The 14,659-nt window shown below is 37.7% G+C and overlaps 1 protein-coding gene across 3 annotated transcripts in view; it reads right to left on the minus strand.

Annotated features, from left to right (window-relative positions):
- The window catches only part of LOC145536168 (transmembrane 9 superfamily member 2-like), an 86,696-nt gene that overhangs the window by 16,054 nt on the left and 55,983 nt on the right, over positions 1-14,659 (minus strand). For 2 of the 3 annotated variants that reach the window (XM_081564911.1, XM_081564910.1), the window contains exons 13-16: positions 11,557-11,716; positions 10,133-10,284; positions 7,595-7,706; positions 2,953-3,124 (exon numbers count right to left, since the gene is read on the minus strand). In XM_081564911.1, the coding sequence (XP_081421037.1) occupies positions 2,953-3,124; positions 7,595-7,706; positions 10,133-10,284; positions 11,557-11,716 (596 nt within the window). Of the gene's footprint in view, positions 1-2,929; positions 3,125-7,594; positions 7,707-10,132; positions 10,285-11,556; positions 11,717-14,659 lie in introns of all 3 variants that reach the window. The other variant, XM_081564909.1, reaches the window with a different exon arrangement.

The raw sequence follows: 14,659 nt of genomic DNA on the forward strand, positions 1-14,659 counted from the left end.
AAGATGAATGAAATTATCCCATTTAAACCCTCTCAACTCCCCATCACTCCAACAATAAAATCTAAATTCCTTAGTAGAGTTTTTGAGACCCTGGTAAGATCTGCCAGTTCCTTACATCTCCAACATCACTATTGCCACCTAGTGAAATCCCCCCCACCTTTGCCATCCTGAACTCCTCTGTGCTTTCTGAAGATGTCAAATTCCTTCCCACTTCAGGATTTTTGAATATGCTGTCACCTCTGTTTGAAACACTTGATTATCTACCTCTTCTTTCATATCATTTCTTTCACAAAGCTCATCAAACCCGTAATTCCTTCTTTGTCTGCCATCTATTAACATATAACATCCACAAAAGTAGGGGCCCTTACCTGTCTTGTTCACCACTATGTCCCCAGCACCTAGCCCAGAGTCTAGCGCTGTGTAAGACAGAAAAAGAAGCTTCTGAAGAAGAATAAATAGGGAGGCTGTGATTAACTATAAAGCATGGAAAAGTGAAAGTGAAAGTCGCTCAGTCGTGTCCGACTCTTTGCGACTCCATGGACTAATACTGTCCATGGAATTCTCCAGGCCAGAATACTGGAGTGGGTAGCCTTTCCCTTCTCCAGGGGATCTTCCCAAGCCAGGGATTGAACCCAGGTCTCCCTCATTGCAGGCAGATTCTTTACCAGCTGAACCACCAGGGAAGCCCAAGAATACTGGAGTGGGTAGCCTATCCCTTCTCCAGTGGATCTTCCCGACCCAGGAATCGAACTGGGGTCTCCTGCATTGCAGGCAGATTCTTTACCAGCTGAGCTATCAGGGAAGTCCATAAAGCATGGAAGGGCTATGTTAAGAATTCATGTAAAATAAGCCAAGGAGATCAGAGATTAGAGATGAGGGTCAAAGAGAGAAATTCAGATGAATCAGTGGGTAGGGGAGGAAGTGCTAGATTCACTTTCTGGGGCATGAACCAACATAACATGCAAATGTTCAGAATATACATTAAGAAAGGCTATGGCTAGAGACAGAGATTTGGGAGCTGTCAGCACTGAGGAGATAAATGAAGCCCTAGGACTAAATAAACTCTAAAAGGGAGAGTGCAGAAAGAAAGGACTGAAATGCTAAAGGTGCAACCCTCAATAAAGCCTAGAGTTAGGTGACAGGAAGAGGGAGGGAAACAAAAGAATTCACAATATGGCACAGGAAGAAGAATGCCAATCATGCTAGGAAGAATTTCACAGAATGAGTATGGAGTAGTGTTTAACCAAGAAGCCAAGGAGGATGGAGACTAGGGAACGGCCATAAGGTTTTTGCAAGAGACCACTGAGAACCTTGCAGAGTCAGATATTAGTGACGGAAGCAATTTAAGTAGTGGAGACTACCAATGGGCATAGATGTTTGTCAGCAATGGGACCATTTGGGATGACATTTCACTTTTGAAAGAAGCTGCTGGTAATATAAGACTCCCAGAAAAAGGTAGCCTGAGTCAAAGTGTTAGGTAATGAAGAAAACATTAGCCTGACATCACTGCACTCAATCCATTCAACTGCACATTACACAAATAGAAAAGCCAGTAACTTACAAGGAGAGAAATCCAAAACAAGACACTGTGGGCAGAGATGGCATATACACACAGCAATATGTGTGAAATTCACAAACAATCTGGAGAAAAAGAAACTTGACCTCAAAGAAGCCAGACATAGAAGAGTGTATCTTGTATGATTCCATTAGCCTACGATTCAAAAACAGGACAAGTTAACTGATGCTGTTAAAATTCAGGATAGTGGTTGCCTTTGGGGAAGATGAGCGGAAAGACGCCCAACAGAGGCTTTGGGTCCGTGGATCACGTACTTTTTATTAACATGGCTGTCAGTTACAGAGTGTGTTCAATGCTGTACACTTATGACCTGTGCACTTTTCTGCAGGCATATTTCAGTAAAAAGTTTAAAAACCTCAAAAGCAAGCATGAGGACCCTCATGAGACTGGAATAGTGAGACATTCTCAGGCCTTTGGTTTTAAATAGAACTCATTTTTTAGTTCCCCAACCAGGAATGGAACTCAGGCTCCCTGTAGTAGAAGTGGAAGTGTGGAGTCCCAACCACTGGACCACGAGGGAATTTCCTAAGTAGAACTGAGAGATGAGAGGAGGCCTGCACAGTATTCTCTTTACTGAAGAGTTGAGCGCAACAGGTACACAAAAAGGACAGAAAGAAGTCACCACCAAGATGCCCAGTTTCTCAGATAATGTTTGCATGTATCTTAAGGTTTTGATTTCTGACAAATTTTCATTGTTAACTTTTGCATATTTGTTGAACCTGGAGGGTTAATAGCATAGGAAAATGCTTGAAATGTTCCAAACTGGCCTACACAAATGATGTAACTTGAGCTAAAACCAGAACTTAAAAAGTGAGGCAGGTAGAGGTGGACCACTGCTTCCCTTGGGCTGGCAAGGGCATAAAGCTCTCCAAATTCATTATTTCTCCAATGGGATCATTTTAGAAACCATGCCATTTTTTTACCTGCTTTAAGCATTCATCTAAACAAGAATTTCCGTCACATCTGAACCAAAAAACAATCCCAAATGAGTAATCCTGAGAAGTATCCATCTTGTTCCTCATCTATAATTGCTTATATTGACTTAATCTAATTTTACTAATTTAAAAGTTATTCAAGTCAGTTAATTTTTTATCCCTGGAAGGTATTCAAAAATGATTACACACAACCCTTACTGTGCTTTGGAACATATCCCTACTGTTTAAAAACATTCACAAGGGACGGTCTTGCAGCTAAGTACATAAGGTCCCTCCAGTGCCCCAGGCCTTGCAATCTTTTATCCCCAAAGCATAGAAATGAACATGACAACTTTGTTCCCTCTTCCTTCCATTAATTGTTAATTGATGCTTATTATGTTACGGCTATCTCCAAGTCTCTTTAGAGAATCCAAAATACACAAAATGTAATTCTGTGCTTACCGGTGAACAGGAAAAAAATCAAGACCATGATCATCGTGTACCCAAAGTACAAAATGGTGCTTGCAATGCCTGTGATTTTAAGTTTGGCGAAGAAGTAGTAAACTGCATAAGCAAAAAAATAAACAGCTGTAAAACTGCTGGTAAGAAAGGCTCTCCACCACCAATGATAATCCTGTGAGAAGAGGTAGAAAAAACAACTTTTTAGATGAAACTCTAACTATACATGGGTTAGTAATTATAATAAGAGGCAACATAAAAGAGGCTCTATAGGATTATGGATTAAAAGAAATAAAAGAAGAAGTTTCATAAGAAATTTAATTTCATATGTACTGTCTGACTAATGTACATCCTGCTTGGGGCGCCTTCACAATGATAAACTCTTGGTTTCCAGGGGGACCATGTGTGCCCTTAGGGATTGTACTTCTAATATGCACATCCTTTCTCTCTAGATGCTGCCTCAGCCCTGGAAGGCTTTCGGGTCAGCTTCAATTTACTGGCCAGAGTTGTGCTGGGCCTGAATTGATGCCTCAGTTCAGGTAAAAAAGGTTAGTAGAGAAGTTTAAGATAGATCTTTTTTTCCCCTTACAGTTTTATTGAGATATAATTGATATACAGCACTGTCTAATTTTAAGGTGTACAATATAATGATTTGACTTAACATATCATGAAATGATTATCACAGTAATGTTACTGAACATCCATCATCTTATATAGATACAAAATTAAAGAAACAGAGAAAAATATATTTTTCCTTGTGATGAGAACTCGTAGGATTTACTATCTTAACAACAGTCATAAAGAGCACACAGCAGGGTCAATTATATTTATCATGTTGTACATTACATCCCTAGTACTTATTTATCCTATAACTGCAAGTTTGTACCTTTCAACCACCTTCATCCAATTCTCCCTACCCCTAACCCTTGCCTCTGGTAACCACAAGTCTGATCTCTTTTTCTATACGTTTGTTTGTTCAAGATAGACCTTTGTGGTTAATGGGAATTATTTTAACTAGCTAAATTCATGACCTATGGAGGCATGACAGAGGTCAATAATCAGGTTAGTCTCACCCTGCATGTGGGTTCTCCCCGATAATAAAATTACCATAAAAGCACCAGGTCAAGGGCCAAGGGGATAAACTGTGCAGAAAAGAGTTAACATAGCAGGTCTGAGGTTGCCATCTTTAGAAAGGTCTGCTTACAAGGTTGACTCTTTGCTTAATACCTGGGAATTTAGCATTTAATCATTCCCTGACTGATAAGACTGGTTTTCTATACCTAGACTGTACAAACTATGTGATTCATGGCAAACACGTGCTTTCCTTTAGAGTGTCTGGAAAGTTTGAAATTGCTAGGCAGAGTGTGCCTATGTGACTAGCTCCCAATAAAAACCTTGGCTATTGAGTCTCTGGTGGGCTTCCCTGGGCAGACACACTGCACATATACTACTGCATTTTTTACTGCTGCAGAAGGAGCATGCTTGGTGTGTCCCCTCATGAGGGAGAGAAAACACAGGAAGACTGCACATGGGGTTTTTTTTTCTAGGTTCCATCTGTGTCTTTTTCCCTTACTGATCCTGTTGTGCATCCTTTTGCTGTAACAAACCCTAGATGATGTCTATACACTGAGTCTCATGAGTCCTTCTAGTGAGTCACCAAATATGTGGGTGGTTTTGGGGGCCCTCAAACCTTTCTAAGAAATATGTGTGTGTGTGTGTGTGTGTGTGTGTGTGTGTGTGTGTGTGTGTATCTGGCTCAGATCATGAACTGCTAATTGCCAAATTCAGACTTAAATTGAAGAAAGTAGGGAAAACCACTAGTCCATTCAGGTATGACCTAGATCACATCCCTTATGAGTATACAGTAGAAGTGACAAATAGATTTAAGGGACTAGATCTGATAGACAGAGTGCCTGATGAACTATGGCCAGAGGTTCGTGACATTGTACAGCAGACAGGGATCAAGACAATCCCCATGGAAAAGAAATGCAAAAAAGCAAAATGGCTGTCTGAGGAGGCCTTGCAGATAGCTGGGAAGAGAAGAGAAGCGAAAAGCAAAGGAGAAAAGGAAAGATATTCCCATCTGAATGCAGAGTTCCAAAGAATAGCAAGGAGAGATAAGAAAGCCTTCCTCAGCAATCAGTGCAAAGAAATAGAGGAAAACAACAGATTGGGAAAGACTAGAGATCTCGTCAAGAAAATTAGAGATACCAAAGGACATTTCATGCAAAGATAGGCACAATAAAGGAGAGAAATGGTATGGACCTAACAGAAGCAGAAGATATTAAGAAGAGGTGGCAAGAATACACAGAAGAACTGTACAAAAAAGATCTTCACGACCCAGATAATCACGATGGTGTGATCACTCACCTAGAGCCTGACATCCTGGAATGTGAAGTCAAGTGGGCCTCAGAAAGCATCACTACAAACAAAGCTAGTGGAGGTGATGGAATTCCAGTTGAGCTATTTCAAATCCTCAAAGGTGATGCTGTGAAAGTGCTGCACTCAATATGCCAGAAAATTTGGAAAACTCAGCAGTGGCCACAGGACTGGAAAAGGTCAGTTTTCATTCCAATCCCAAAGAAAGGCAATGCCAAAGAATGCTCAAACTACCGCACAATTGCACTCATCTCACATGCTAGTAAAGTAATGCTCAAAATTCTCCAAGCCAGGCTTCAGCAATACGTGAACTGAGAACTTCCAGATGTTCAAGCTGGTTTTAGAAAAGGCAGAGGAACCAGAGATCAAATTGCCATTATCCGCTGGATCATCGAAAAAGCAAGAGAGTTCCAGAAAAAACATCTATTTCTGCTTTCTTGACTATGCCAAAGCCTTTGACTGTGTGGATCACAATAAACTGTGGAAAATTCTGAAAGAGATGGGAATACCAGACCACCTGACCTGTCTCTTGAGAAACCTGTATGCAGGTCAGGAAGCAACAGTTAGAACTGGACATGGAACAACAGGCTGGTTCCAAATAGGAAAAGGAGTACGTCAAGGCTGTATATTGTCACCCTGCTTATTTAACTTATATGCAGAGTACATGATGAGAAATGCTGGGCTGGAAGAAACACAAGCTGGAATCAAGATTGCCGGGAGAAATATCAATAACCTCAGATATGTGGATGACACCACCCTTATGGCAGAGAGTGAAGAAGAACTAAAGAGCCTCGTGATGAAGGTGAAGGAGGAGAATGAAAAAGTTGGCTTAAAGCTCAACGTTCAGAAAACTAAGATCATGGCATCTGGTCCCATCACTCCATGGGAAATAGATGGGGAAACAGTGGAAACAGTGTCAGACTTTATTTTTTGGGGCTCCAGAATCACTGCTGATGGTGACTGCAGCCATGAAATTAAGAGACGCTTACTCCTTGGAAGGAAGGTTATGGCCAACCTAGATGGCATATTTAAAAGCAGAGACATTACTTTGCCAACAAAAGTCCGTCTAATCAAGGCTATGGTTTTTCCAGTGGTCATGTATGGATGTGAGAGTTGGACGGTGAAGAAAGCTGAGCGCCACAGAATTGATGCTTTTGCACTGTGGTGTTGGAGAAGACTCTTGAGAGTCCCTTGGACTGCAAGGAGATCCAATCAATCCATCCTAAAAGAGATCAATCCTGGGTGTTCATTGGAAGGACTGATGTTGAAGCTGAAACTCCAATACTTTGGCCACCTCATGCGAAGAGTTGACTCATTGGAAAAGACCCTAATGCTGGGTGGGATTGGGGGCAGGAGGAGAAGGGGACGACAGAGGATGAGATGGTTGGATGGCATCACCGACTCGATGGACATGGGTTTGGGTAGACTCCGGGAGTTGGTGATGGACAGAGAGGCCTGGCGTGCTGCAATTCATGGGGTCGCAAAGAGTCAGACATGACTGAGCGACTGAACTGAACTGAACTGAATGATTGTTACAGAATTCCTATGACAAAATATATCATAGAATGAATGAGTACCTAAGTATAATACGTACATAATTATATATCTTTTACTTTTATTCCTATAGCTCAAGAAAAAAATGCTCTAAGACATCATGTATATAATAATCATTCCCTAAACTCTCTTGTCACCTTTAGAAAGTCACATTAAATTACCAGAATAAGAGGGATCTAGGGGATTTAAGAAAATATGTTACCACTAGCTCAGTTATTCAAAATGACATCAGGAAAAATTGAGGGTGGCATTGGGTAAAAAGAATTATTTATGTCCATGATAACCAAACGGCAACAAAAAGAAAGAGAAAGGGCCTTCAGCAGCAACCTCAAGCCCATAAAATATAATCCTGGCCTAAGCTACAAGAAAATGTTAATTGTTAAAAAGAAAACATCATCGAATCAGATCTTTTATGTCTGAACTATCAAATCAGTTTCCTATGTTTTTCTATGTTAACTGAATACTATGCAGAAATTATAGTAACTAGCCAGAGAGAAACTGCTTTCTGTCGAAAACTTTCTATCAAAGTAACATTAACCTGATAGCCGCATCAAAATCAAAATGTGTCATTAGGAAAACACAATATAAAAGTGATCCCAAGTTGTAGAAACCATGCAGTTAACACTTAGTTTAATCCCTTTCTCAACAGACTTCTAATTCCAATAATGCAAGTTTAGAAAGCTTCAGATGTATTAGTTTCTTATGTCTTTACCTCAGAACACAAATGAAAATAACATAGCAGAATGGTAGCTTCAGAACAAGTAATCAGAAGAATTATAAAGACTAAGAAAAGGAAGCCAAACATGATGTACATCTGATGAGACCTGAAAAGAAAAATGACAATTTTAAAATAAGCTTTAACTTAAGGATACCCACAGAAAGATCCATCCAACTCTAAACAGTAAACTGTCACACACTTTTCTCACCTTGAGATTTTCATTCCAAACTTCATCTATTCATGTAATATCATCAAATCCATGTAGTATCAAATATATATATGTATATTCCCTCATCTACACAGCTTCAGAATTTGGCCATATTCTCTCTCATCAGAAACAGTATTGCTACTTACCAATATTTGTCTGCTCCTATAATTTAGTTTTCACTTGAAACCCATCAATTTTCTCTATACACATTTAAAAATATGTTAGAAACAGAAAGTTGCAAATGGCATAAATACCAGCGACTATATTATACAACAGAAAACCACAGAATCAAATTTTGTCTTTGGAGGTCTATTAACATGCAGCTTCTCCAAATTGGTCTTTATAGCACAACACACACATAATTCTATTAAATCTACTTTCAAACATGCATCTTTAAAAATATCAGTGTGTGGATTACATTTAGGCCAAACTTCAAAGGAATGAAGTAATTTCTTTCATTATTATAGAGCAAGCTGACTAAATTGGGATAAGAAATAGACATTTCAAAAAGCCTTCTGAAGAGAAGAAACTGGTGAACTGATCAATATTCCATTTTAAAACCTCATATAAAATATTCATCTGGGGGTGAGAATGAAGGATGGGGGTTGGGATGAATCATCTCTAGAGTTCATATATATATATACAAAGTTGTACCAACAAGCACCCTGGCTTCTCAGTGAAACAAAAATTAAATCATCTATCATCTAAAGAATCTTGGCTCAAACAGTAAAGAATCTGCCTGCAATATGAGAGACCCGGGTTCAATCCCTGGGTCAGGAAGATCTCTTGAATAAAGGCATGGCAACCCACTTCAGTATTCTTGCCTGGAGAATTCCATGGACAAAGGAGCCTGGTGGGCCACAGCCCATGGGGTCGCAAAGAGAGTCAGACACGACTGAGCGATTAACACTTCAAAGATCTTTCAGTTTTGCTTTAAAAATACTTTCCCATCAAAAACATCTGCAAAATTTGGTTACTATAATCTATTTTGCAGCATGTTAAATATTTAGTTGCTGACAAGGTAACAGATTTTACTGCTTATCTTTCAAACAACTTTGACACAGTGCTGTTTATAAAAGGTGGGCAGTTAATGTGTATGATTAAACTTAATTTCCTAGGACATCAAAGCTTTGTCTAGAAGATTCTTTCGGGACAAAAGTGTTATAAACATGCACAATTGATGACTGCATTTTATTTCATTGTGTATTTGCCCCATCTCCAAAAATCCCTCCAGAGTAAATCCCACTTGGCAGCTCCCAAAACAAAAATGCTGTCAAGAATCAGGAAGTAAGAAAAAAAAGGGACTTGGAGCAACTGAAATAGCTGTCACAAAGCAAGGGCACTAAAACTGCAGCACTTTAGTCAGAGAGTACTGGTTCTTACTTCACATGCATTCCTATATTGGTTATTGGTACGTGTGTGCTCAGTTGTGTCCAACTCTTTGCGACCCCGTGGACTGTAGCCCACCAGGCTCCTCTGTCCTGAGGTTCTCTAGGCAAGAATACTGGAGTGGGCTGCCATTTCCTCCTCCAGGGGGATCTTCCTGACCCAGCAATCAAACCTGAGGCTCCTGCATCTCCTGCATTGGCAGGCGGATTCTTTACAACTGAGCTACCTGGGAAGCTCCATATTGGTTATCATAATTCTTAAATTACAACAGATTAAAAGTAGCAGATAAAAAGAGGAAGGCTATAAGGAAAAGGCATCTGACAGCAGAATTAACAGTTGACAGAAAGGAAGATAGAAAACCATTGCTTATAGCTCAGTACAGATGAAGACCCAAAATCAGTGCTATTCACATTATTTTTAGCAGAGAAATACTAAATGAAATCTTGCATGGGAGGCCAGTATGGAAAACAGATACAAATCAGAGCTGCCCCTTCCATCTTTAGGTACCTCCCTCCAAGGGACACCCCCATTCAACCCCCTGCAAAGTCTCAGAGAAGTATGGTTTGAGACCAACTTTTCTGAGTCACCTGGAAAGGATTAAAAAGAGGCTATTAATTTTCAAAAAGGAAACCTTTATAGACATTTCCATCCAAAAGTGGCTTTAAAATGTTGTAAATTAAGTCTTAGTTTCCTGGGAAATTCCCTCAGGTCAGATTGCTATTCCCTGGATAAAACAGGGTAGCACATGAAGTCTTACTATACCAGAATTCAAATTAATTTATTAGCAATTAATATTTTGGAGATTAAGACAATATGAATACCTATGGCTGATTCATGTTGATGCTTGACAGAAAACAACAAAATTCTGTAAAGCAATTATCCTTCAATTAAAAAATAAATAAGCTAAAAAAAAATAAAGAAGATATTATACTCACCAAATGCTGTTTAGAATAAAAAATAGTTGGATAAAAATACAACCAAAAGGTAAAACGCCACCAATGATGACACTAAAAAGTGGTCTTCTAATGAAAGCCTGGTGAGGAATCTGACGAGGAATCAGGTTTATACTAACTGGATAGTCAAATTGCTTGAAAATAAATCAGGTGAAAATCAGAATGAAATAAAACTGAAGTAAATTTATACAGACAGCATCACAATACACAATCTTGAATCTGAGCATTTCCAAGGGCAGTTATATGGGCAAAGGCTAGACCAATGCTGTGCAACAGAAATACTATGATGCAAGCCACAAATGCAATATCCAATTTCTTAGTAGGTGCATTTTAAAAAGGTGGAATCAATTTATTGATATATTTTATTTGATCTAATGATCTAACATGCCCAAATAGTATCATTTACATTTGTGACTGATATAAAAATTATTAATCAGATATTTTACATTCCTCTTGTTGTTGTTGTTCTAAGTGGTTGAAAACCAGTGTGTATTTTACACTTACAGCACATAATTCAGACTAGCCACATTCCAAGTACTCAAAAACCATAGTTGTTGAGTGGCCACCATGTTAGATAGGACACAGATAAACAATAAGGATGCTTATCTTTCCTTACACACTTCAAGGGCAATATTGGACAAAACTTACTAGTGATTGTTTCAATGTAAAATAATATATGATGTCAAAAAGTTCTCTCTTAGAATTTGTCTAATAATTTGTCTCTGAAAATTTGTCAATAGTTTTCAGAAATTTTTATTTTTCTGCTCTATCTGGAACTCCACTTCCTGTTTTGTCTTGTCTGACTTCGCCCCTGCAAATTCACACTATGTCCTCATAATACAACTCTTTTGTAGTGTGGCCTCATTTAGTCTTTTTGGTATACTGTTCCTTTTCCCTATATGTTGAATAGGCTATCTTCAAATCTGTAAACTGGGTGAGAAGATGCAAACTATTATACAGAGAATGGATAAACAACAAGGTCCTACTGTATAACACAGGGAACTATATTCAATATTCTGGGATAAACCATAACGAAAAAGAAAAAAAAAATCCATCAACAGAACCCATTTCTTGGATTGTATCTTGGCTTTCTTCCCCCAACTCTATAATCTCATTATTTTTCTGACTTTCTTAAAGTCAGCCTTCCTATAATATATCCTTTTAATTTTGCCCATCAGAGAGAGAGGGAAATATAAACAACCCATAAAATGTGAAATACATTAAAGAATGTCTTTTAAAGTGTTACTGTCTTTCATTTAACGTTTGTAAAAATCTTTTATCCCTAAATGATTATTCTTTGTCATTTTCTCCAACGGTATATCTTCCATTTCCTGTATAGTCTATTCACACTGAGGTATTATTTCAGACATCATTCAATGGTCAAAAGCAGTATTTTAAAAGTTTACCTTTTGGAAACTTCCAATGTATGCACCCAAAAATGTTAACGGCACTGAAATTCCAAACCACAATGCAAGGATTCCTATCAAGGTATCAAATGAGATAGCAGATGATGACCCTTCAATCCAAAGAATTAAATTCATGATGAAGATGTCAACAAAGACAACACTAGGGGAGAAAAACCATCAGAAAAATGTTACGATTTCAGGAAAATGTTATAAATGTACTTGATATGAATGTTAGAACATTAAACCCTAGAAGAATATTAAATCATTCTGTGTAAACCCAGTTATTGAGTTGGAGCTTAAACTCAATACCATATATATATAACAAGATAGCAGTTTATTACAGGACATGATTTCTACATCCTCCTCATCTTTGCAGCTCCAGAGTCTAGCAGAAAATAAATAGGGTGTGGAATAATATACCATCGAAAAACAATATGCAATAGAGTAAACACAATTAAGAAAATACATATATTAAAAACAGATTTTAGAATACTAGACTGAAATGGGCTATATGAAGCCTCTTGTCAAACAAGTATTCATTTAAAACCAAGAGTTTTACAATGATTTCCTGTAAGAAAGTTCATTAAAAATTATCTTACACATATCTCTTTTTTTCAGAGCCTTCCTAACAAAGATTCTGCCATAAAATTTCTATTAATAGCTCTAAGTGATGGAGGGAAATGTTTACTATCATGCAGACATTTTCAGCTTCTTTTTTTTGATCTTCAGTACAGGAGGTAGAGAAATCTTAAAAGCTGTTTCACATGTAGTACAGATAGGGCTCAAAGTTATTAAAGGTCCTTTTAAATTCCAGCATAGTGTAAGAAGCATTTTTGGGAATGGTGGCCAGTTTGATTTATTTTTTAAAAGTATGTTTGCCAAAGTGGGGGTGGGAGACAATAGGAGTGGGAGCTTTGGGATTAGCAGATGCAAACTGGTATACACAGAATGAATAAACAACAAGGTCCTACTGTATAACACAGAGGACTATATTCAATATCCTGTGGTAACCATAACGGAAAAAGAATATGAAAAGAATTTAAGATGTTACGGAAAAATCTGAACAAACTTTTTGGCCAAACCTGCATGAGTGTGTGTGACTGAATCACTTTGCTGTACAGCAGAAATTAACACAACACTGTAATTCAACTATATTTCAATAAAAATTTTTTTAAAACGTATATTGACAAAAACCTACTTGTGTATACAACCTTGTATGTAAATAAGATTTTTTTCCTCTTGATACCACCTCAGAAACTGAGTCTTATTTAAGTAATTTAGTATTTGGTTAGATTATTTCAAGTAGATTTTTGTATTCTGGATTTACAATTTTGTTTACAAATAAAGATTTTGGTGATCACTTTGCAAGTATTTGTTAATCCTTGAGTATAAGAATCTGTTTTTTCTCTGCATAATTTCAGTTCCTTTAGACCATGAAATTTTTGCACCTTATGTCCCTGGATATGTTCCAGTGTCTCCTGGCTTGTAGTCTATGGAACTTGAATAGAATTTGCGTCCTGCTGCTCTGTGAAAACTATATAAATCTTAATTATGTTGAATTGGTTCATACTGCTTTTCAGGTCGACTATGTCCTTCTACTTTTCTGTCTATTCATTCTATTAATGTTTTAGAGTTTGATATTGAAATCTCCCCTAAAAATCTTAATTTATCTACTTAAAAAATAATTGTAATATATAGTGGAACTACATATAACTTTGTTTTGTATTTTCCAAGTCTCCTGTAAATGTGTTATACTTCCATAATTTAAAAAATAAAAAAATTTTAAAAGAATCTGTCTGTTAAAAATAGTATTTAATATTTCACAGCCTAACTAAGTGTAATGGAGATCACTATTTTAAATCTAGGAGATAAACCATCATGTATGTAAAGATGAATAATTTCAAACAAGCTGATAAGGTTTTTATTACTTTTTTATTTATAATGTTTTATGGGCTGGCTTAATTCTGTTTAAAGTTTAACTGTGTGCTTATGGTTTATTTTGTATAAATTTTACAATAAAATAATTTAAATTTTCCCCCAAAACAAAACAAAGTGTTTAAATTAGCCATTAAAAATCAGCAGGTCAACTCCTAAGTCTAATGGATAAATCACCAGGCAAGCCCAGCTACTATGCCTGTAGATGTTCCAGGCAATTTTAATCACAGCTACAGGTGAGTATAGGTATCAGTGGTGCAGATGTGAGTGTTTCTGACAGGGACTCAAGCCTTCCTCTTTTTTAACATTTATTTATTTGGCTACTCTAGGTCTCAGTTGCTGCATGTGGAATCTAGTTCCCCAATCAGGGATTGAACCTAGGCCCCCTGCATTGGGAGCATGGAATCTTAACCACTGGACCACCAGGGAAGTCCCATGAGTGTTTCTGAAAGCCTAAATGATGAGGTTGAAAAAGATGGGCAGAAGTTAGATTGTGAAAGGCTTTGAATGTCTGGTTAAGGAATATAGACTTTATCCTGTCAACACCAGGAAGCAACTGAAGGGTTTTTACACTCAAAGCTGTGAGGTACTCCATGCAATTTAAGAAAAGGAAAGGTGAATCTACAGCATTCCAAAGGACAAATCTAAGGGAGGAGATACTAGAGGCAAGGAGACTAGATATAAAGTGTTAAGAATCTGTACAATGTGATGATGGTTAAAATGTAAAGAATGGATACAAAAGACATGAAGAATTAAAAGACTTTGGGTTAAAGATGGCACATTGAATGCATATTTAGTTCTGCTCCCTCATCAAAACCCTGATAAAATTATAGCAAAAGAATTTTTTACACTTCTCCAAAGAAGACATACAGATGGCTAACAAACACATGAAAAGATGCTCAACATCACTCAGTATCAGAGAAATGCAAATCAAAACCACAATGAGGTACCATTTCATGCCAGTCAGAATGGTTGCTATCCAAAAGACTACAAGCAATAAATGCTGGAGAGGGTGTGGAGAAAAGGGAACCCTCTTACACTGTTGGTGGGAATGCAAACTAGGACAGCCACTATGGAGAACAGTGTGGAGCTTCCTCAAAAACCTGGAAATAGAACTGCCATATGACCCAGCAATCCCACTGCTGGGCATACACACTGAGGAAACCAG

The sequence above is a fragment of the Giraffa tippelskirchi genome, chromosome X, assembly GCF_054371585.1.
Source record: "Giraffa tippelskirchi isolate mGirTip1 chromosome X, T2T-mGirTip1v1.2.pri, whole genome shotgun sequence".
NCBI classification, from domain to species: domain Eukaryota; kingdom Metazoa; phylum Chordata; class Mammalia; order Artiodactyla; family Giraffidae; genus Giraffa; species Giraffa tippelskirchi.